This window comes from Cimex lectularius, unplaced genomic scaffold (genome assembly GCF_000648675.2).
Source record: "Cimex lectularius strain Harlan isolate CLEC.00 unplaced genomic scaffold, Clec_2.1 scaffold28, whole genome shotgun sequence".
NCBI lineage: Eukaryota > Metazoa > Arthropoda > Insecta > Hemiptera > Cimicidae > Cimex > Cimex lectularius.
In genome coordinates this window covers 1,484,338-1,506,954 of record NW_019392712.1, presented here as the reverse complement: position 1 = coordinate 1,506,954, position 22,617 = coordinate 1,484,338, and the positions used below count along the sequence as shown (strand labels likewise).

Sequence of the window (22,617 nt, the reverse complement as noted above, 5' to 3'; positions counted from 1 at the left end):
TGTACAGGGTGACGAGATAAGTGTCGAAAATGTCAGGAGGTGTTTCTACTCAGTACTCACCACACGCACTAAAAAACTGAAAAGATTTTACACGAAACTCAAGAACCAGACGCATTTCTTGGAAAATTGAACGTGCCCGCCCCGATCATCGACACCAACATTTTTGGGCCTCCCAGAAGCGCAATCGAAAAAGTTGAGTATACCGCTGAAAGATAATTGGATCGAGAACTTTTTAGGGAATTTGCACAGCTCAAAGAGTTTGTAGTTATTAAGTCACCAATCCTACATTTAAAAAAAATTCAAATTTCAACATTTTTTTTTCGTGTAGAATTTTTTCATTAATTCTGCAATGTAAATAGTTTTTCTTACAGCAAATTTAACATTCTTTCAGGTGGCACCGACCAGATTTTTCTACAGTCGGTAAATCTGAAGTTTATAAGGATTTTAGTGGACCGAAATAGAAAAATCAAAAAACACAAAACCTGAAAATACTTCTTTACCGTTGAGATTTGGTCAGGGGTTTATGGGAGGTTTTTTTTGGATATGGTGAATAGAAACACCTCCTGGAATTTTCGACATTTATAGCCAGTCAGCTGTTGCTTGTTTGTTTTTCTTTCTTTACTTCGATGACTCACCTCTCTTTCTCTCTATTTCGCTTTCATTATCTCTCTCTCTCTCTCTTTCGATATTCATTTATCTGTCTTCACCTTACTGCCCTCCTTTCTTTATCTTGTTCAGTAATCCCTGTCAGTTTGTATGACTCTTTCATTCTAAATTTACAATTTTGCGATAGCGACCTGTACTTGTATTAAGTTGGTTATCCACCCGCAGTCCGATTTTTCCATTCCAATATCGGTACTTTCTGCCTGTCAAACTAGGCAACTTAGTAGGATAGATAAGTGTATTCTTTAAAATCCGAATAGTTTTAAAACTTGCTATCAACCCTTTGTTTACCTTCTAGTGGTTTTTCGTTTTACTATCCTTGCGCAGGGGCCATGCTAATCTTCTCTGTATCGTTCCAATTTTAGTATATGTACCGCCGAAGCGAGTACTTCGTTTTACTATATATATGTATATAATTATGGGATTGCTTAAGATTTCTACTTAGGCAATGTTTTAATCTCCTTTATGGAAGAATCTGTAATGCGTGTTAATCACAAACGCAGATTTCAAACTAAGTTAATGACAAAAATAAATTTAGGCATGCTTCATTCGTTTTTTGGAATGCGATGTAGAAGGTGCGCGGTCTGAAAAGGGGTGAGTTCTGTGCGGGGGGATCGGCGGCTAGGGTGGCGGGCACGCTTCACCCACGAAGTCAGTCGACATCGAGCTTTGGTCGTGGGAACTACGCCCCCTCAAATCCAAGCCTTACGTACGTCTTAGTGTTTTGAACGTCCCATCCGAAAAAAATCAAATCCCATCAAATATTTTCTACTCTAATAATCCTTGGGGCGTTTTAACGGGTTCCCGAACGTTGACACGACCAAAATAAAATTACTTTTATATTTTGGAGTTGTTTTTGTTTTTCAATGATTTTATGTTCTCTTTAAGTTCCAAACTATTTAAATGTACGTATTAGTTTTGTTTTTTTCGTTTTGGTAAAAGGGAATATTTAAAAAAGACAAAACTGAAAAAAAGGCAATGATCACTGCGGCAATCCTTTATTGCTTTGTCATCTCGTCCCTCGTCACCGGTGAGTTATTTCTAAAAATTAGTACGCACTATGAAGGTAATTTTTTTTGTCACAATCGCTTCTATGGAAACTGAAATTATATGGAAAACTGAATGGGGGATCGCAGTTTTCCTTGCGTTTTGGCTTTAGACAAATTCAACAATCTTTTAGGGAAAAACGAGTAATATTTTCTTTCACCCTTCAAAATAACTTGTAACCCCGAATACGGATGTCCCCATGTTTTAATCCTCACTGTCAGTATTTAGTGGCGAAATATAAAATTTTGTTCAGCATTTTTGCCGCTAATTTTCAAAAAATCTCGGCCTTGAATACTGATACTAACGCATATCAAGGTTTAGATTATATATTTTTGATTGTTTAAATTTATTTTTTACCTGGATAATCTCAAGACATTTTCGAGGCATTGAAATCTTCCGTACGAAGAACTGTGCTTAATATCTACTTTTCAACGACAATCACAACCAATTTAAAAAAAAATTCTTTTTTTACAAACACGCAAAATTCATAAAATATTTGTTATAATATTCAATTTAAAGTTAGCAATATTTTTTTTAAGGCAATGCACCTATCGTAGTTCAGTTTGGACGAGTGTTTTGTTAAATTTTAAAAAATAGTTGTTGCTTAAAATTGTTCAAAGGTGTTTGTTCTTAACACAACCTTGCTAAATTGCAAATCAGATCACCTGGAAAATAATACACTCAAAATTTTCAAATTAAAAAAAAAACAAGCAGTAAAACATCACGAACTTTGATATATTAAAACTCATGCATTTATTATATTATTTCCGACATGTCACGCGTTTGGATTTAATCATGTCCGTGTTAATTCTGTAGAAAACACATTTTGTACATTTTTTTAAATATTACTCATTAGAACAATCATTTCTTAAACACCTAAAAGACAGATTAAACAATTTTCTCAGCGTAGTTTATTATTTGCCGGTGTACGAACAATCTTGTGTTGTTCAACTACTTATAACTCATATACACATAAATTAATGACATTAACATAACCACCAGCGAAAGGTTAAGCATTGGTGCAATGCAAATTATGGATAGAAGAAAGGAAAAGCCGAGTTTAACAAAAAAAAAATAGCGTACATCGTCTAACGAAATCTTGTCATTCGCTGTCCACGCGTCTTTCCATTCCCAGTTATTCCGCCATAAAATCAAAAATTTCTTATTTATAACATGTAAACATAAAACAAAACTATTATGCTTAAAATTTACGATGTGTTTTTTTACAAATATTTATTATATTTAACATAGAAACTAAAAAATTTCGTAAGTTGTACTTTTTATAGTTGATTTTAATAAAATCACCACGGATATACTCTGAAACTCAGTGATTTGGAGGCCTTACGTCAAAACAGCGACTTTTTCCAATATTAAGTCCAAAATAACAAAAAGGAAAGATCTCGATATATAAATCAATTTAGGTGAGAAGTGAACGGTTTTTGGAACGAATTTCTTTTTTTCCAAATTTCGGTTTAAACTCCACTAATTCTCTACGAATTTTAATTTTAAGGCGCCTTTCTTTTTCAGGAGAGTATAAATTTTGTTTAATGCACCTCCAAAATTTTGATCGTATTTTAATAGTGCTTTTAAATTTATTTAGTTGTTCAAATCGAATACAAATTTTTGAGATTTTTCTTAGTACCATTTTCGTAAAATTTATTTCGTCTGATAAAAGCCAATATTTGTTTTTAATATATTTTTCTTAGTATAGTAAGAATTTGTACCTGGAGTTTCTAGAAATAGCGAGAAGTTAAATTTTACTAACTAAATTTTTTGATAACATTGCAAATCTTTCGATCTTTTTTTTCTAAACTGCTTCCTTCAATTTTTCCTCCGTCATAGACCAAAAAGACGAAATAAAGAATCGTTTCAATATGCTAAAGAGGTTTAGAGGCAAGTGTACCGACTAAAAGAAAAAAAGAAAGAAGTATTCCGAAGAAGCGATTTTCTGATTGAGATGGAATTCTTTATCTTCTGAGCGCTTTGAAAACATGCTGGTTAAGATAGTCTTCCTATTATTGTTCTGCAATATTCAAAAAAATTGTTGCAATTTGATGGAGTGTTCCGGATGAAACTGCAACAAAACTGAAACACTTCAACTTTTCGGGACATGCTATTTTCTCATCGAGCTTGAATATCTCAGCTCTTGGGTGTTTTTCAACCAAAACCTTTTGCCTCTTATATCTTTACAATGTAAAAAAAAGAATCCTTAAAAAAAATATAATGAATTGTTTCGGAGAAAAATTTCACCAAAAATACAAACAATTCAACTTTTCAGTAGATGCTACATTCTGATCGAGCTTGAATATCCCAGCTCCTGGGTGTTTTTTAAAGCCAATATCTCAGTACGATCTTTTCCCTGTTACGAGCTTACAAAGGTAAAAAAAAATTTCAATGTGATGAAGTGTTTCTGAGAAAAATGCGCCGAAAGGTGAAATAATTCACCTTTTCATCATATGCTTTTCTGATCGAGCTTGAAATCTCAAGGTTGTTTTTTTAAAACGAGTTTCTGTTTACAAGTTTTTGACTTTTGTGTCTTTACAATACAAAAAAAGAGAGATGGTTTCAAGAAGAAGTGGTGAATAATCCACAGAACTGTTAAACAATACAACATTTCAAGAGATGCTACATTCGTATCGAACTCAAATTTCTTAGCTCCTGTGTATTTTTTAAATGCTTGACCGTTTCACTTGTTTGTGTATCATGGTTTTCCAAAACAGAAATTGTTACAATATGTTGAAGATTTTAGGACAAAACATTACGGAAATGTGAAATAATACATTAAATACAGGAGTTGCTATTTTCTGAACGAGCTCGACTTCATTGGCTCCTGCGTAAGTTTTTTACTGAAATTGCTCGCTACGATTTTTTGCCAATTATTAATAATAATAATAATAATAATAAATGCATTATTAATATTCACAATACAAAACATCTTTCTATTGATTACAAATACAAACTATATGAACTGTCTGTCTGTAGGAGTGCATAATAAATTATGTATAAAGAACAAAATTAATAAAAGAAGAGAAATAGAAAGTAAAAAAAAAATATTTAAATAGGTAATAAAATAAATAAACAAGAGATTGTTTCAATATGACGAAAATACAATTTTTCGAAAGAAACGATTTTCTTATCGAGCTCGAATTTTCCACGTTGTCGTCGAATTTACGTTATAAAAACGTTCCATTCTAATTTTTCTAGCAGTCTGAAGTCGCTAGGTGGTTTAGTTAAGAAGGTAGTTTTTAGCGCAAAATAGAAAAAAACAAAAAACCCAGACGATGTAAGGCAAGTTGCAAGTTCATCAAGGTAACACATCACACTTGATTCACAACTTTTAAAAATATTTTGTTGCACTTTTACACCTCAAAATGTAGTATTTTTACTATTTTATTCACACCGCGGTTGCCAAATGGTTAGCGAGTTAGATTCGTAGACCCGCGGTCGTGGGTTCGATTCCCACCGTCCCCTCTGGCAATTTTTTTCACGATACCCCTTCCCAGCCAATACGCGTATGCATAATATATGGTCTGGCTTGGCTAATATGCAATGTACATGAGTACATTAGAAAAACCGTAGCAACTACCGACACCCTTTTTGTGTAAATCTTATACGACCAGTTTTTCCGTTCAAAAAAGGTTGTAGTTTAATTTTGTAAATTATGGGAAAATGATTTTTTTTAATCTGAAAAACGTCTCTTAGGCTTAAAAGGCAACATTAAATATACAAATTTATATCAACTCGGCATATTATATATACTGCGTGCGTGTGTGTGGAAATATATTTTAAATCAAATCAAACTCGCTGTACAATGGTGTTTTGTCTGATAATTATTCAGCAGAAAGTTGAAGTTGTTCAAAACTGAATGATCCAAACTGCCTTGGTATTTACAATGATAATGTTGTAGAACTTGAAAAAAAGTTTCTCACACAAAAGTTAGACAAGTCTTTAGCTTTGAACAGGGCAGTGGCATTTCAAAACAAACTAATAAGATCGTGGTACTGAAATTAAAACCTGAACATACGAGTGAACAAATTATTTAAACACTACATGAAGTATGAAAAATACGTTTCTTTTCATCATTCTGCCTTGCATACTATATAATTGCGAGCTAAATATTTTCATAAGATCACTATGACAATTAAAATAAATTACCAATGTAACTTTCATATTTTAATGTGTTTTAAGTGTTGGAAATAGAAAGTTATTTTTTCAAAAATCAAAGAAATGTTCAGTATAATTTAAAGTAAACAATCCTAAAGTTTGAGAAATAAATATAAAACTAATTTTGGTAGTTTCCATCATTAACAATATGTCACAATCACACTATTGTTTATTCCTGCAACTATCATAACAATCTAAACTGGCATCAACACATTATAAAATTACATTAAAAAAAGTTTTTCTTTGTATAATAATTGACATAAATAACAAAACAATTTTGATTTTTAATGAGTTGTTCTTAATAAATTCATCAAACTATTTAGTTGAGAGAGATTGATATTTCCACGTAATTGGTCTGTTGAATTTGCGCGATTTTATTCATGAATACCTATTTACGAATGAAAATAACCCATCGTTCTCACAAACAAGACAATTTTATGGCTATTGACAAGGAAGAGAGAAAAATGCGGTCAAAGTATATACAGCATTCAACAGAAAGTTTCTTAGTTCTTCTTAGCATCTATGAGCCACTTGCAATTTCAGATGACCTGAAAACAAATTTTCAATTATGGCCATTATGGCCCTGAGAAACTGCTTTGCAAGTAACAGTTGAAAATTTGTTAATTACTTATATATTTAGACCGTCTTTTATACATCTATCGTTTAAAAAAAAACTGCAAAAGCAACTAAAACGACAAAACAAATTTGATTTATTTATACGTTCATTTGCATTCCGGTGGTACCACAAAATTACAAAATTTGACTAAGCAATTATTAGCAGCGCTAATTCAAAACTGACAGAAAATAAAATAATCTGAAATAAGAAGAACAGCAAAATTAAAGAAAAACTGGCGGATACGATATAATAAACAGATATCTATTAGGGCAAAATTAAGTTAGTCTACCTCTACTTTAAAATAATGTAAATATATAAAATTAAATTAATGAATTTATAATTAATACGTACATTTTATCATACAAATAAATGTCTTCTTTACGGACGGATCTTAAACCGTAGTTTACATGGCTACATGTATCCGCAATGTAGAGAATGGTTGGTCCATGTAAACCACTTAATTGAAAGGATGCCACTCTTTCGCTCTATATAGAGATCGTGTAGGAATGCCACCCGATATGAGAATTGAGTTTGAGCACGGCAGCGAGTACTTGAGTCACCTGTTCCGATTGTTTGAGGAAACAGGGCTGTTTTATTGTATATAGTACTAATTATGTAAGCAACGCTATTGTGCATGATAAAGTAATTGCTGCCATTCAGGAGGGTTTAACGTTCATACACCCTTTGGGCGCAAAAATAGAGCAACAAAGTTTAAAATATTTATCGTATTGTAAACGATTTTCAAGTTCTTTTAGTTGCTCAATTGGAGGTAAAAGATTTGCAGATTTTCGGTAGCATTTTCTGAAACTATATTTTCTGTAATAAAAGCCAATATTGTTTGTTGTATTTTTCTAACTATACTACGATTTTTTGAAATAATAATAAAAATTTTGCCAAAATTTCGCTTCTTCCTTTTCACAAAACAGCACAGGTCTTTTCTTACTCTACTTTTGCTTTGGTATTATTGCTCCAAAATATGAAATGAAGAAGGTGAAAATTGTGGGTAATTGTGAAAAATTGAACTTTTCCGGAAAAGCTATTTTCTGACCCAGCCAGTTTTTTTCAGCTCCTGAGGGGTTTATTTATTTTTTTACACCAATTTCTCTCTACCATTTGGGTATAATTGCTTTACAGGTGAAAAAAAAGAATGGTTTTTATATTCATAGTAAACTAAAATAATTCCCGTCATTCAGGAGAGCATAACGTTGAAATACCCGGTTGGACAAGGGTCAAACCAATTTGCAATTCAATTTTTCAAATTGCTATTAAGTAAAAATCCATGTGCTGTGCCGGGATTCGAACCCAGAACCGCTAACGTTCCAATAACATCAAACACAAGTCCCATGCTTTGACGATTCGACCACCGTGCTCCTTAATAGACGATATACAGGTTCCTGCGATCAGACGTTAATACTCTAGGAGGTTATACTACATGTCAAATCCGACTGAAAAGTCCCTATTGTTCAAAGCCAGATTACTTCAATCGTTCACAATTTTTTACTGTAAAGCCACCAATCTAATAAATTTTTAATCCTACTGTAAATTGAATTACATCAAAAAACGGAACATTAAAAAACCCTATGAGATTCATTGTTTTTTATTTAAACCTCAAATAAACTAAATACAAAACTGCTTAGAAAATAAATTTTTAGTTTCCAAAATTCTTGTGTAAAGTTTAAATAAGATTTTTTTGGTCCTACAAATACTGAAAGATTACATATAATTTGTCCTTACTAATAAGTAAATATACGACCTTAATTTCTCAAAGGACAGTTATCATCAATATAAAATTAACATTTAATTATTAAAAATCGATTTTTTGATTGTGAACGGTTCGAAAAAAATTTTCCTTAGGATTTTGAAACTTAAAACCAATTCAAATAATACAAATTAAACAAACATACGCTGCGGTACAAAATTAAACATAAGAAATGACCAAAGTTACTAAAACATTAAATTAAACAATTTCCACTTTCTTAAAAAACGCAAATCTAACTGCAGTATTTTGTATTTTTTTTGCTTAAGGTTACAATTAAAAATTAAACTCATAGTTAACATTCTCTCTATTGGTGCAATCAAATTTATAGTAGGATTAATATTTTCTGATTGAGCGGAACTTTATGTAATAACTTATTGAAAAATGGCAAAAAGGAGGGAAAATTCAAAAGGTGGGGTTGAGATGGGGAGTTGGTGTCCGAGTGGATCGAGGTCACGATAGCTCAAGTGGTAGAGCAGCGGCGTATCTAGCCGAAGATCGTGGGTTCGAATCCCGCTCGTGCCATTGGCTTTTTTATCTCAACTAAAAACCTTAATTAACTGTAATTTATGTAATAAACTTGTGCAAAGTTCAATTTACCTGAAAAGTGAAGTATCTTGAATACAATTAAGATGATTGATATTAAGATCTTATGATTGAGATTAATTGATAGTTTCTGGTATTGACTGTTTAGAATATGATATTCGGTAAATAGGCATTTTAAATAAAAACAATAGATTTGCATGTGTTCGGAAGTGTGTAATTTTGCTGAACCAAGGTTGATGGGTATTAGTCCTGGGTTTTGGCTAATGTCTTTTATGTTGCCTGTGTCGGAGGCGATATACCATCCGAGCAATGCGATCGTCCTGGAACAACAGAGTTGAATTCATAAGTTATATTTCGACGGTGTTTAAAATTGGATAGATGAATTTTAGTTTTAATATTATAATGAGTTTTTGGATTAATATTGTTTTTCGTTTTGAAATTATAGATATAATTTTTTTGTTGGGCGTTTTTTTCAGTTTACTCTCGTTTCGCTTGTTTTGGGCATCAATAGTTTTAGGAATTTCTGGTAAGTGCATTCTAGTTACATTCCTACAGTTAATGATTGTTTTATTTCCTACCCAAATTGAGTTCATTAGTCATTTTTTAAAGTGTTTTTACTTTTTCTTTGTGTTCGTTTATATAATTATTTACTATTTGCAATTTGAAGGTTATATGTAGTGGATTATATTAGCATATGTCCATTATAATATCAATGGTTTTCATTTTAATGATTGAGAAAAAAGAGTTAGGCTATCAACGCAAAATAAACTTTGTACATTATTGTATTTTTGGAAAATTGAATAACATTATTTAAAAGACGGATGTGTTTAACTAAAGTGAATGGAACCTTTCAATAATACCAATTGACTCTGGGTTTGGGATGAATTGAAGTGTAAAGATATTTTATGTAATTGAAGTTGTTTAATTATTAATTCTACTCCGTTGTCGCAAATTATTAGTTTCGTAGTGTTGGGCCGATTATAATATTTTATTAGTTTGTTAGCTACGTCAATATCTTGTCCTGATTTTAACTTATAATCTGTTGCCTACCAAGAGAATGCATCAATTATGGTAAGAAATTTTGTGTTGTCTAAAAAGATAATGTCTGCATGAATAATTTCAATAGGTTTTGAAGATGTAGGGGGTGAGGGTGAAGTCTAGCTTAAGGGTGTCTCTTGTATTTTGTGGCTTGACAATTCTCACATTGATTAATGTACGTTTGAATTGATTTCCTTCAATATTCGGTCAATAATAAAGAGCTTTAATTTTGTTTTACGTTTCGTCCAATCCACGATGATTATGTGTTTCCGATGTGATAATTTTCGATCATTTCGACTTGGTTTTCCACGTCTATTAATTTTTAGTATATTTTGCTAAATCTAATTATGCGTATTTGAAAAACTGATACAGGACACGACAAAACTGTTCATACACATCGTTTTCAAAATATAAGTAGTATTTGGAATTCGGAACAACATATGATTTTGTTAGATTAATTACATGTTTTTCGAAATTTTGCTTTGAAAATTGAACTAGACTGTTTGCTGATTTGAAATAGATTTAATATTTTTGTTAAAAGGTTCAAATTCTACGAGGGACATTATAATTTGATTTTTTTCATGAATTACTGGACTCGGGACTATGGGTACTTTGATTGTCGTGTTACTATCAAAATTTGAATGTATCGTATCGTCGACATTTGGGGGGGGGGTTCGTTTTCATCAAAGTTTGCTATTAAAGATTCATAATCTTCAGTAGGTGTCACGTCGGTTATCATGTTTTCTGCTTCATGTAGATAGTAATTTACAAAGTCAGGATAGAAGGAATAAAATTGTTGGAGTTCGCTACACTGCAATTGTTTCAGTCTAAGGTTTCATTTGCGTTTATCTCTACGCGAGATAATCCGTCAGCAACAACATTCTGTGAACTAAATAATAAATTAATTGATAATCATATTCCTCAAGTTTTAACCGCCAACGTAATAATTTAGAGTCTGGCTCTTTTAAAGACATGAACAATTGGAGTGGTTTATGATCACAAAATATTTCCATTTTATTTCCAAATAAATAGGTTTTGAATTATTTTGTTGCTCATACTAGGGCAATGAGCTCTTTTTCCAGTTGTTGAAACAATCTTGTTTCGGTGTCGTTGAGGGTGCGACTAGCATAAGCCACCGGAAGATCTGCTCCCTTATTTTTTTTTTTACTCAGGACAGCTCCAAGGGCGTAGTTACTCGTGTCCATAGTTAATATGAATTGTTTAGAGAAATCAGGAATTGTAATATTGGATCATTGGTCTATATTTGTCGACATGGGTCAAAAGCATTTTTCTTTAATCACTTGATCAGTTGCGCAAAGTTCGGAATAAATTTTCTGTAATAACCGAGAATCCCGAGGAGGCCTTTTATTTGTTTCGCAGTTTTCGGAATTGGGTAATTTAGTATAGCTTTGACCATTTCTAAATTAGGTTTTATACCTTTTTCTGTTATTGTGTGGCCTAAATATGCAAATTCGCGTTTTAACAATTCTGTTTGATCTAATTGTATTTAAAATGCGTCTGTCTTAGTCTTTTAAATACTTCTTTTAGGTTCTCCATGTGTTCTTGAAGACTCGTACTGAAAATGATTTTATCATCAAGATAAACCATACAATTGGTTATACCTCGCACGATATTGCCCATGACACGTTGAAATGTGGGTGGTGAATTTTTCAGTCCAAACGGCATTCGCAAAATTTCGGATCGCTATCGGGGTCCATCTCAATTTGAGAAAACCCGACTCAAGGTCTATTGCAGAATAGTATTGTTTGCCCAAAAGGACTGTAATATTAGGAAGAAGGTATCTGTCGGCGACTGTCTTGTCGTTTAATTTTCTATAGTCAACCACTAATGTAAATTTTTGTTGTCCGGAGGCGTCCCTTTTTCGGGACAATCCAGATAGGGGAGTTCCATGGCGAGTTTGAGGGTTGAATTATGTTTTGTTCTAACATGTTATTTATTTGTTTATTGACCTCTTTTTTATATACGTTGGGATATTTGAAAGATTTTGTGTAAATTTGAATTTCGGTCTTAATCTTATGGTGGTTTGACTTGGTTACAAAACGTTAGTTTGTTTCCACCGGTGTGGAATATACATGGTGGCCCCAATCGATTCAGCCACACTTCCAGATCTTATAGGAAATTGAACGCTGAGTAAAAAAGCTCCTATGAAACTGTGTCCGCTAACCCGTCAGTTCCGAGCTACATGCAAAAAACCACGTTTTTTGACCTTATTCGTGAAATGGTTAACCGTTAGCCTGACCGTAAAACAGCTCGAAACAACATCTGTATAGGATTAATTTCTGCGTCGAACGAGATTGAAACCAGCCTGATCGGCCGAAAATGTCATTTTTGGCGATTTTTTGAAGTTAGGAGGTGAAGGGGTACACAAAATTCACCATTTCTGACATTTTTATCGACAATTCACAACTTGAACACCCTATCAAAAAATTCTCCGTTACAAACCTCGTTTGTTGGTGATCGAATTCTCCGTCACATTAGACCAACCAGTCCGATTCATGAAACATTCTTATGTTGGCTAATTTACTGCTTTTCACCCAAATCGAATGTTACTGTTTTCTGATGGGAACCCCCTACTAAATGAAATAATGTACGAAAAATCTGAACGGCTTACTTAACAATTTTAAAAAGTGTAAGCATCTTTTAATGAACATTACGATTTATTTATTGTAAAAAAAACCATTACAATAGCTGCTTTATCATAAAATTATTTTTTAATCATGGTTCAATGTACCCTCCTCGAGCAGTGATACACTGTCGGCACCGTTTTAGAACCGACTGCGTTGCACGGTAAATTTCTGCTTTCGTCCTCATGGTGTCGAAAGCCGTATTTATTCGTGTGGTTAATTCCTCGACAGACGTAATCGTTTCGCTGTACACGAGATCTTTTGCTTTTCCCCATATGTAAAAATCGAGCGGTGTTAAGTCGGGAGATCTCGGTGGCCATCCAACTGGCCCCCAACGCCAAATCCATTTTCCTTCAAAATATTGTGTCAACCAGTTCCTTACAATATGCGCGCTATGCGTAGGGCATCCGTCCAGTTGATACCACAGGTCACGTCGTTGTTGTAGAGGAACTTCTTCTAATGCAACATAGGCAAATTCTCTGACCAAATGTCGTACAGCTGACTTCTCTTCGTCGGTCATGTGGTGTGTCCTAATTTTTGGTATTGTCCTAAATTTTTTGTGTGTTTTATTTGAATTATTGCTTCTTAATGGGGCTATTGTAGTATTATCGAAAGGTTCAAGAGTTATGGGTTGAACTACAAAAAATTTTAGTGTATGATTGTTCCGATATTTTCCAATATGGAGGGCATCGTGATTATTTACATTTACAATACATTCTTTTATCTCAATATTTTTTGCCCGAACATGGGGCTTAATTTCTTTCATAACATCTCCACAAACATTCCATCTTGTCAACCATTTTCGTTTGATAATATTGTTAACATAAACTATATCATCTGCGCGGTGAGGAAATCTGTTGTTTGTGGGTGGTTTGCAGCGTTATGTAAATGTATATGTGTGAGTGTATATATAAAAGTTTAACGTTTTTAACGTTTGATAATTGAGTTTTTGTCTAAAAAAGTTAAAAAAATGTAAATTGCTATGGAAAATGAAAAAAAAAGTCGGACAGTCAAAATTTGTTTTAGATATTCAATTAACATTTCACTATCGCGTATTTCCCCCTTTTGCCTTAATTACATATCGAAGACGCCTTGACATACTTTCTACCGGTCTGGAAATGCCTCTTTGCTAGAGGTTAGCCCATTCTTTACGAAGAGTCCTTTCGAGATCCTGGAGTGTATCAGGACGTGATGGACGTGCTCTTATTCATCTTTTGAGGTTATCCCATAAATGTTCGATGGGGTTCAAGTCTGAAGAACTGGCCGAGCTAAGACGCTGATGTTATGCTGTTGAAGGTACGTTTGTACTATGCGCGCGACACTTGGGCGGACATTATCGTGCATTAGAATAGGATTGCCGCTGATTTCATCGAGGATGGGCAGCGCAAGATGTTACAAAATTTCATCCACTTAGCGAGTGGCCGTCAGAGTTCCTCCACGAACGATAACCAATTCTGTGCGACTCTCCATTGAAATTCCCGTCTCCGCGTTCCATTTTTTAATTTTAAAAATATTTTAATTTTAATATATACGTATGTATGTATAATTAGACTTAGGAAAATAAGGACATTTTACTCCAATTTTACATGTAGTATCATCTCCTGAAGTACTGAATTCTGTTCACGGTGCACACTGTATATTACGAACTATAAACGAGAATGGTTTTAGTTTAAAATTTATTTGTTAGCCTTCTAACAATTCTAACTTTCTATATAGTACAAAATACTACCACAGCCTACAAATTAGTTCTTGTTGAAGGCTCAGAGGTTTCCTTTTGTCTTTTAAATTTACAACTACAAGAAGCCGCAAATCGAAATTCCTCTTCGCCACATTACCAAGCGGTTGAATCATCCGAGACAGGGCAATGTATTTTTTCTTTTTTTTTTTAGAAGGGGGGGTTAGAGGGGTGCGCAAAGCGTTTTTTAATATTTCAACCGGACACCGAGCCTGAGTGTGGCGCGGCTGCAAGGAAAGCAATTTTCTCGGATTTATAGGTAGTTTTAAAATGTCTGTTTTTCTGCCGAACCCTTTCTTTCAGTTCTTACGCCCTCTTCCTCCTCCGAAGCATTAGACCCTGTAGTATTACAAGTTGTAACGTTGTTTACACCTAATCGAATGAATTGAAAGTTTGTAGAGGAGTTGAACGATGTCGAAGAGGAGATTTTGTCTCACAAAGTACAGCCGACGTTCGTAGATTTTAGGACGTATTTTACCCTACAAATTCACAATCTGCACATAGCCGTCGCTAAACATGTTGTTTTTATAAATATTTACTCGGATGTTGAAAATAACACTAGCTTAGTGTCATATTTTTGTTTATACTAAAATGTTCCTATATATTTTTTTAAATTGATTTTTTCTTCCTTAAGGCAGTAAAACAAGCTGTAAAACTAAACAATTGACATGAAAAGCATGTGGGTTGAACTCACCTAATGGTGAGCCTCCTATAGGTGAAATAAATAATGACTTCATGTTTTCAATTTTCTTCGTCACTACGTAAGGAATCACGTGGCCATCGCCATCTCAATCTGCGGGGAGGATTAGCTGGGACGGTAGTGGAACTGAGCTAACTGACCAAGGCAATGGGATGTAGGAGGAATTTGTTAAAAATATTTTCGCTACTTCTGTAACAAATTGAATATTAAGATCTCGGTGTAGGGTAAGGTATGATACATAATAAGGTGGGTAAACAATTTTTCTTAGGATTTTTGATTAGAATCTTTGGATGCATTGGGAGTTGGAACGCTTGGTTGACCCTCAGAGTAATATACCGTAAGTCCTCAGAGGTTTGAGAGCCATGGTGCTCTATATATACGTTCGATATATTAATCTTTCGTAATTAAATGTAAGTTTGGATCGTCCGTCGATTAGTGGTGATAACAGTTTGTAACGTCTGTTTAGTTCCGTTTAAATCTTCTGTGATGATTCCAAGTAAGTCGTTTGTCCAGGCGAATTCCCACGTAACGTACGTGTTCGACATGGGGAATGATACACCGGTAAAGTAAACAGGTGGTAGTGTACTACATGTGAGTGTGGAGTTAATATATAAGGATTGCTATATAGACAGAAAAAGGAGAGAGAATTGTTTCTGGAGGGACAAGAATGTCAGCAATATATTGTGTAACGAATCGGTCCAAGAATGCTTTGTTGAGACGCCAGTTTATATAGGATACATAGAAGATACCACTGTGACCTGTCTAACTCTGAAATATATAAGTAACGGACTGGTACGATTTTAGGTTTAGGTAGTAGGTACTAGGTAGGATGCCCTTCAGTTCCCACTGAGACCCGGGTGACAAATCTTATCAAAACCGCTGGAGCAAGTTAAGGATCACAACTGGACAACACTGCCTCTGCTCAAGAGAGAATTTATTGACGTCCACAACGAGATGAATTGATGACAGTTGGTATCTCAATCTAGAATAGTTTCTTGGGGTTCAACGATAGCGTACAGGCGTTTTAATAATAGTTTCTCGAGAATTTTACTAATATCAGGACGGAGATGAGTCTGATAGACCGTTAGAATGAAGGAAGATTGACAGGGTTGGTTGGTTTATAGAAAAGAATTCAGGAAAATATTTTGTTTGCAAGACGGAATTAGATATGTAAGTAAATAAGACGAGGGCTTTTCTTGGTAAATAACTGTCACCCCATACTGCTGATACTTCGTGTCTAACTAGTTGAGAGATCACATAGGAAAATTCAAATTTCTTTTTCTTATACTATTAATTGAAATCAAACTCCTCCTCTAAAAGGAACACTCGAAAATGTCGTTAAGGTGTAAGATCTAAGACAATCAACCAGAGATCAATGGAATTGATCAATAAAATTGAATCATTCGTCGTAACTAAGACCAAGTGAATGTGCCAGGTTATTACATCAATGCTTGCTGAGTGGTTTTTATTTGATCTCCCTCAATAAGCCACATCTCCTCGGCTGTAATTGAGAACCTCGAGTATCTCCAGCCCCTAATTGCATTAAAAAATTCGTCCGATCTAACGGAAATGTCTTATATCCCAAATTTTGCTAAATAAATGTTAGTTTGGTATTCAATTATTTTGTTATAAATAGGCACAGGATTACATATTTTTTCTTAGCTTCGTCCAACTTTTTGAAACTGTTATTTTATGTCTCATGCTATTTACAAGCAATTAACCTATTTTATTTTATATATATTGGACATTTTTGGAGCAATTTACATATAATTACATATTTAACGTCAATTTACATATTTTTCCGCACGTTTCAAAAATAATATTGACAAAAGCATTTCCTAAAAATTTAGGTCTTTAGTTACGAAGGGTATCAGTAAACACAACTCGTGTTTTTACAACATTGTGATGAATGTAAGAGATTATGTTTTGTGTTAGTTTTTAGCCCGGCAAACTACATTGTTCATAGTCAGCTTTCTTTTTCTTGGTATCTGTTATTGAATTCCTCGCGTTTTAATGCCACTGGTTTATTTTCCATATTCATAATTCATCAGAGAAGTTATGATATTATATGATATAACGTAACCGACTCTCTCTTTACATTACGCTCCCTATTGTAAGCGCTCTGGACCTCACCAATTGTGGATTAAATAATATATATAACAACACAAATACTCATAACAACCAGACACAAGAAAAACACGATCGTCTGGTTGGCGGTCACACTACTCCAGAGTATTCCACATTCATCGGCGTACTTGGGGATAAGCACTTTCTATCACTCTAATAAATTTCATTCGCACAGACAATTCATTGACATTACCACAGAACTCAATATTCCTTGGGATAATTGGGGATAAACTCCTCCATTCGCGCTAATAAATTAGACTCACACTACCTTAAGTACTCGATATTCCTCGGGGTAACTGGGGATAAACTCCTCCATTCGCGCTAATAAATTAGACTCACACTACCTTAAGTACTCGATATTCCTCGGGGTAACTGGGGATAAACTCCTCCATTCGCGCTAATAAATTAGACTCACACTACCTTAGAGTACTCGATATTCCTCGGGGTAACTGGGGATTAACTCCTCCATTCGCGCTAATAAATTAGACTCACACTACCTTAAGTACTCGATATTCCTCGGGGTAACTGGGGATAAACTCCTCCATTCGCGCTAATAAATTAGACTCACACTACCTTAGAGTACTCGATATTCCTCGGGGTAACTGGGGATTAACTCTTCCATTCGCGCTAATAAATTAGACTCACACTACCTTAAGTACTCGATATTCCTCGGGGTAACTGGGGATAAACTCCTCCATTCTCGCTAATAAATTAGACTCACACTACCTTAGAGTACTCGATATTCCTCGGGGTAACTGGGGATTAACTCTTCCATTCGCGCTAATAAATTAGACTCACACTACCTTAAGTACTCGATATTCCTCGGGGTAACTGGGGATAAACTCCTCCATTCTCGCTAATAAATTAGACTCACACTACCTTAGAGTACTCGATATTCCTCGGGGTAACTGGGGATAAACCCCTCCATTCGCATCTATTAAAGTACGTTCACACTTACTTACACAGAGTAATTGATCTCGGAGTAATTGGTCTATTGTGCACAATTTCCAATATTATCTAGTGAATTTTTGTCAGATCCCAAAGCTTTTCTATGAACTCTCTATGTATACTTCAGGCCTTTTCTTTTCCTCATCCTAGGAGTAGGAATCACATCTTGCATAAGTCTTCGAACCAACAAAGGATATGATATATTTATATCTTTGTTATGGAAATATCTGCTAGTTTCTCTAAGTCTAAACGTATGCTTCTGGAGCAATGTCAGGAGCAAGTAAATCTATAATTCTAGGCATAGATTTAACCATTGCCGTTGATTTCTGCGATAGCTCTTTGTTGAACCTTTAAGCATTTTTCTGTCCCGGAAACATTCGCATTGCATGAAAGGTCTACGTTTTTGTCAGACTGGTATGTCGCAAAAGGGTTCAGGGCCAATAGGTATCCTCATTAAACTTTTCGCTGCTCTTCCCTGATACCCAAAGGGTAATTAGTTCCACGTAACTGGAAGTGATTAAATTGTGCTCGGAAGGCGAATTTTTAACGCCCGTGCATGCTTACCCTAAGTGTAAATTCAATACACACATGACAACAATAAACGGATAGTAAGATCCGAATAAATATATTATAAATAAAAATATATTAAACAAAATCAGAGCATAGTGAGTTTTTTCCACTGTAAAGAATTTTTAAATTTTTTAAAGAAATAGTTTATTTATGCATTTTCTTATTTTTTTCTTTTTTGTCGCTTTTTGTATGAAAATATTTAAACCTCTAGCCTTTTCTGAGCTATCAACGTTTAAACATAGATAAAATTATGTCATAAAAGTATTGATTTTCTTTTTTCTATTAATGTTTATTTTTTGTAAATAATGTCCTTGACGCCTCAATTGATTTTAAAGATTAAATACATTTCGAGTGCGTAAGCCTGTATGCAAACACATACACAGTCGCGCACGGATAGGTACATGTCCATGCGTATGTACATAAGTAGAAATTTAAATCTAGAAGAGCGCGTGGTTCAAATCATAAAACCAACCATAAAATCTACGACTACAATCCTAAACACAGACTTCAGTTTATTACATTTTAAGATTTTCGTATAAAGGATGTCAACTATTATTGTCTGTCTTGTTTTTTCAAAAACTACTCGATCAAACAATAATTAAACGGTTTAAAATCACGGGTGACTCGAGTATGTTCGTTTACATACATGATTTTATGTGTAGCTATTGGCATATCGCGGGATAGGTTGCACCTTCTTCTAACTCTACTAGGGATGTTAAATTGTATTAAAACACAAATCGGTAATTTAAATGAATGCTTAAAGTGTCATAGAATGTCGGGCAAATTGGACGCGTCGTGCGGGTTGGCTTCGTTAAACCTAAATAAATATAATTATACATTTCACTGGATTTATCTTGTTGGGATAGCAAACAAGAAAGCGTCTGTTTCGACGAGGGGCAAGGTAGTCGTTTAGGTTCGTCTGCGGTTTGGGTCGACCACAACCATCAGGACTGGTGCGGTTTGTCAGCGGGTCCTGTTCCCCTCGGAAGCCAATGAAGATCAGCGGTTTCCGAACGGCTCGCGATCGAACCACTTCCGTTATAATTTAATTGCGGTGTTGGATTAGAAGGTTCGCACTTTCTTAGCGGCTTTCCAATGGATAATTTTCCTTTATTAGACTTTTAGTAAAAAATTAATAAAAAAGTGGGCTGTATATTAAAGGGTGGTGCTTGCTTATATACCAATTTTATTTTTTTAATAAAAGACTCATTCAGAAATGGCAAATGGCTGATAAGCTTAATAAAATTGGGTTAGTTTTTATTCGTTTTTTGTCATTATTTTACCTTACAACATGTGGTATGATGAATGTTCAATATACCGCAACTGCCTTTTATCACCTCTCTAGTAATAGAAATGACGATAGTTTGTATATATGCTTAGGATTTATTGCACTACCCATTTTCCCTTACTTTGGAAATATTCCAACATCATCCTCTTCCTGAAACCTGGCAAACCAGCTCAAAAATCCTCATCTTATCGACCAATTAGTTTACTTCCCATCATGTCCAAAGTATTTGAAAAAATTCTCCTTAAACGGCTATTGCCACTATTAAAGTCTAACCTCCTCCCCGANGAATCGGACCATGGACAATATGAACTTTTTTGTTCATTTTAGGGTGAAGAATCTACTGGAGAAGTTTGTAGCACGAGTAGCAATTCACCCTGTATATAGTTGTTCATGTATCAGCAAATTACATATTGTAAATAATAATTACAGATTGTAATAAAAAATAAAAAAATTTATAGTGGATACCAGGAACTGAAGGAGTTCCCTCGTGAGCACTACAGCTGTGCATCTTATTTTACTTTATCCCTGGCTCCATTTTTTGGGTGCTCGCAACACAAGTGTGAATTTGAGCCCCCCGGTGTGCCGGCGTTCTTCCATCGAAAAACTCATTTTTGAAGGGGGTTGGAACCAAATTCAGGGTCGCCGAGATCTGATCCCGCTCCTTCCATTGATGAGTGCCGTGTCAATTTCTTTCAATTGCAGCCACCGGTCCCCTCAGGCGTCAGGAAAAGTCCAGAGGCGACGTTGGGGATCGAACCCACGACCGCGGGATCTACTAGCCGAGAGTCTGAGGCCTTAAACACTCGGCTACCGCGGGCCCCTCTGATAGGTTATTTGATTATTTTGAATCGAATCAAATAAAATAATAAAATACCTAAAGTAAGTGACAATGTATCACAAAGAAAATTTATCACAAATAATGGAACTACTTACAAATAATAATTATCCTGAAAAAATTGTTAGAGTTAATAATAAAGAAAAAGTAAATTTTATAATAATAAATGTATTAATAAAGATGTTAATAATAATTAAAACAACATTGCATAGTTATGGGATACTTAGTAGGGATCACAGAGGAGTTGTGAAGATTTGTAAAAAATAAAATTTATGGGAACAATTTATTTTTTAAACATATTTTAAGAACAAAATTGATTTTATAAATTAAAAAGTTAGATTGTACCAGCGTGAAAGAAAAATAATTAATAAAGAAAATTTTACAGGTTTGTTACAATATATTAATGATGTGATGATGATGGCGTTCACGACCGTGACGACGACAATAATGATGATGTATACTAGAAAGTGGGTTTTTCCTCAAACATTGCAGCCTTCTGAATTATGGTACTTTCCAAGTTCCTTAGTCTAGTGCAATCAACTCGATCTTTCTCCCAAGATGTACTGTCATTGACAGTCATATCCCAGGTCATGTGGCGATTGCTTCGCATTCGAAGATGATATGGGTGACTGTATTGCATCACTTACAAATGGTGTCATCGTTGCCTTCAAATAATACGCCCATGTTATGTAGATGTTCTCTCAGATGCCAGGGACCGATATCTAGTCCTATCAATCCTCTCAGTTTATCCCCTTCTAACTGTGAGTTTGCCAGTCTTGGTGAAGGTTGTTTTAGCATACGCTTACAGTGTGAAGCACCTCTAGAGTTACACGTTTGTTTTGAGCCATCTGTATATCAACCATATCATTGTATCTTATTTCCTCATAAATTCTTCTTCTTATTTTGATCTGTAGAGATTTTGTAAGATGTTGTTTTCGGGATCACGTAGTCAAACTACTTTTCCAAAAATGGGTGTCTGATTTTATTAATAGTGGTTTTCTGACCGAAGTGTTTAGGTCTCATCCAATTTGATTGTTTTTGGAGCCTAAATGAGCTTTTCTTTACTTCTCCTTTTATAAATATTTCCAATGGAGATACATTTAGGTTTGTTTCATAAGGACACATTGGATTTTGAAAAGGTTAAAATAATATAAAAAGCAAATAACAATGAAAAACTGATGTAGAAAAAACTTATTTATGTAAATTAGGAAAATAATGTAACTATTAATATATCAAAGGACAAATATAAAATAAGTACAAATATGGTAACTGCAATAATAAAAATATTTTGAATTAATTTTAAAAATTGACTTATCTTCTTACAAAAATGGCACAAAATTAATGAAGCCAGAGTGTGTAAAACCTATTACAATCATGGGCCATACGGGTTTTGTCGTGGCTTTGGCTGAGAACGGATCACGGATCAATGAGAAAAGCAAACAACTAAAAATATATTGTTCCTTAACATGATTAACGATCTGTCTGCTTATACGAATGAGATTAAGGCTTTGATGCAATAATTTGACTTATCTTATAAAACACCATTCTGCCTGAGTTTAATACATTTTTTTTTAAATATCATTCCAATGCATTGGAAACTAGAACGCAATGCCACACTAAAATTTGTTTTTTTAAATGTTTTGTTAAAAACAACGTTAAAAAAACAATTAATTAAGGTTTTTATATGAGATAAAAAAGTCAATGGCACGAGCAGGATTCGAACCAACGATCTTCGGCTTGATACGCCGCTGCTCTACTACTTGAGCTATTGAAAAATGGCAAAAAGGAGGGAAAATTCAAAAATTGCGGTTGAGATGGGAAGTTGGTGTCCGAGTGGATCGAGGTCACGATAGCCGAAGATCGTGGGTTCGAATCCCGCTCGTACCATTGACTTTTTTATCTCAACTAAAAACCTTAATTAATTGTAATATATTAATTG

At 34.3% G+C, this 22,617-nt stretch overlaps 1 protein-coding gene and 1 non-coding gene across 2 annotated transcripts in view; one reads left to right on the top strand and one right to left on the bottom strand.

Annotated features, from left to right (window-relative positions):
• Positions 1-940: 940 nt before the first annotated feature.
• LOC112126729 lies at positions 941-1,052 on the bottom strand. Its single transcript, XR_002910177.1, has one exon. It is a non-coding gene; the product is annotated as a U6 spliceosomal RNA (small nuclear RNA).
• A 288-nt stretch (positions 1,053-1,340) lies between these two features.
• The window catches only part of LOC106669211 (carbonic anhydrase-related protein 10), a 494,173-nt gene continuing 472,896 nt past the window's right edge, over positions 1,341-22,617 (top strand). Inside the window, exon 1 of the mRNA XM_014398528.2 lies at positions 1,341-1,693. Coding sequence (XP_014254014.1) covers positions 1,642-1,693 — 52 coding nt within the window. The 5' untranslated portion in view covers positions 1,341-1,641. The remainder of the gene's footprint in view (positions 1,694-22,617) is intronic.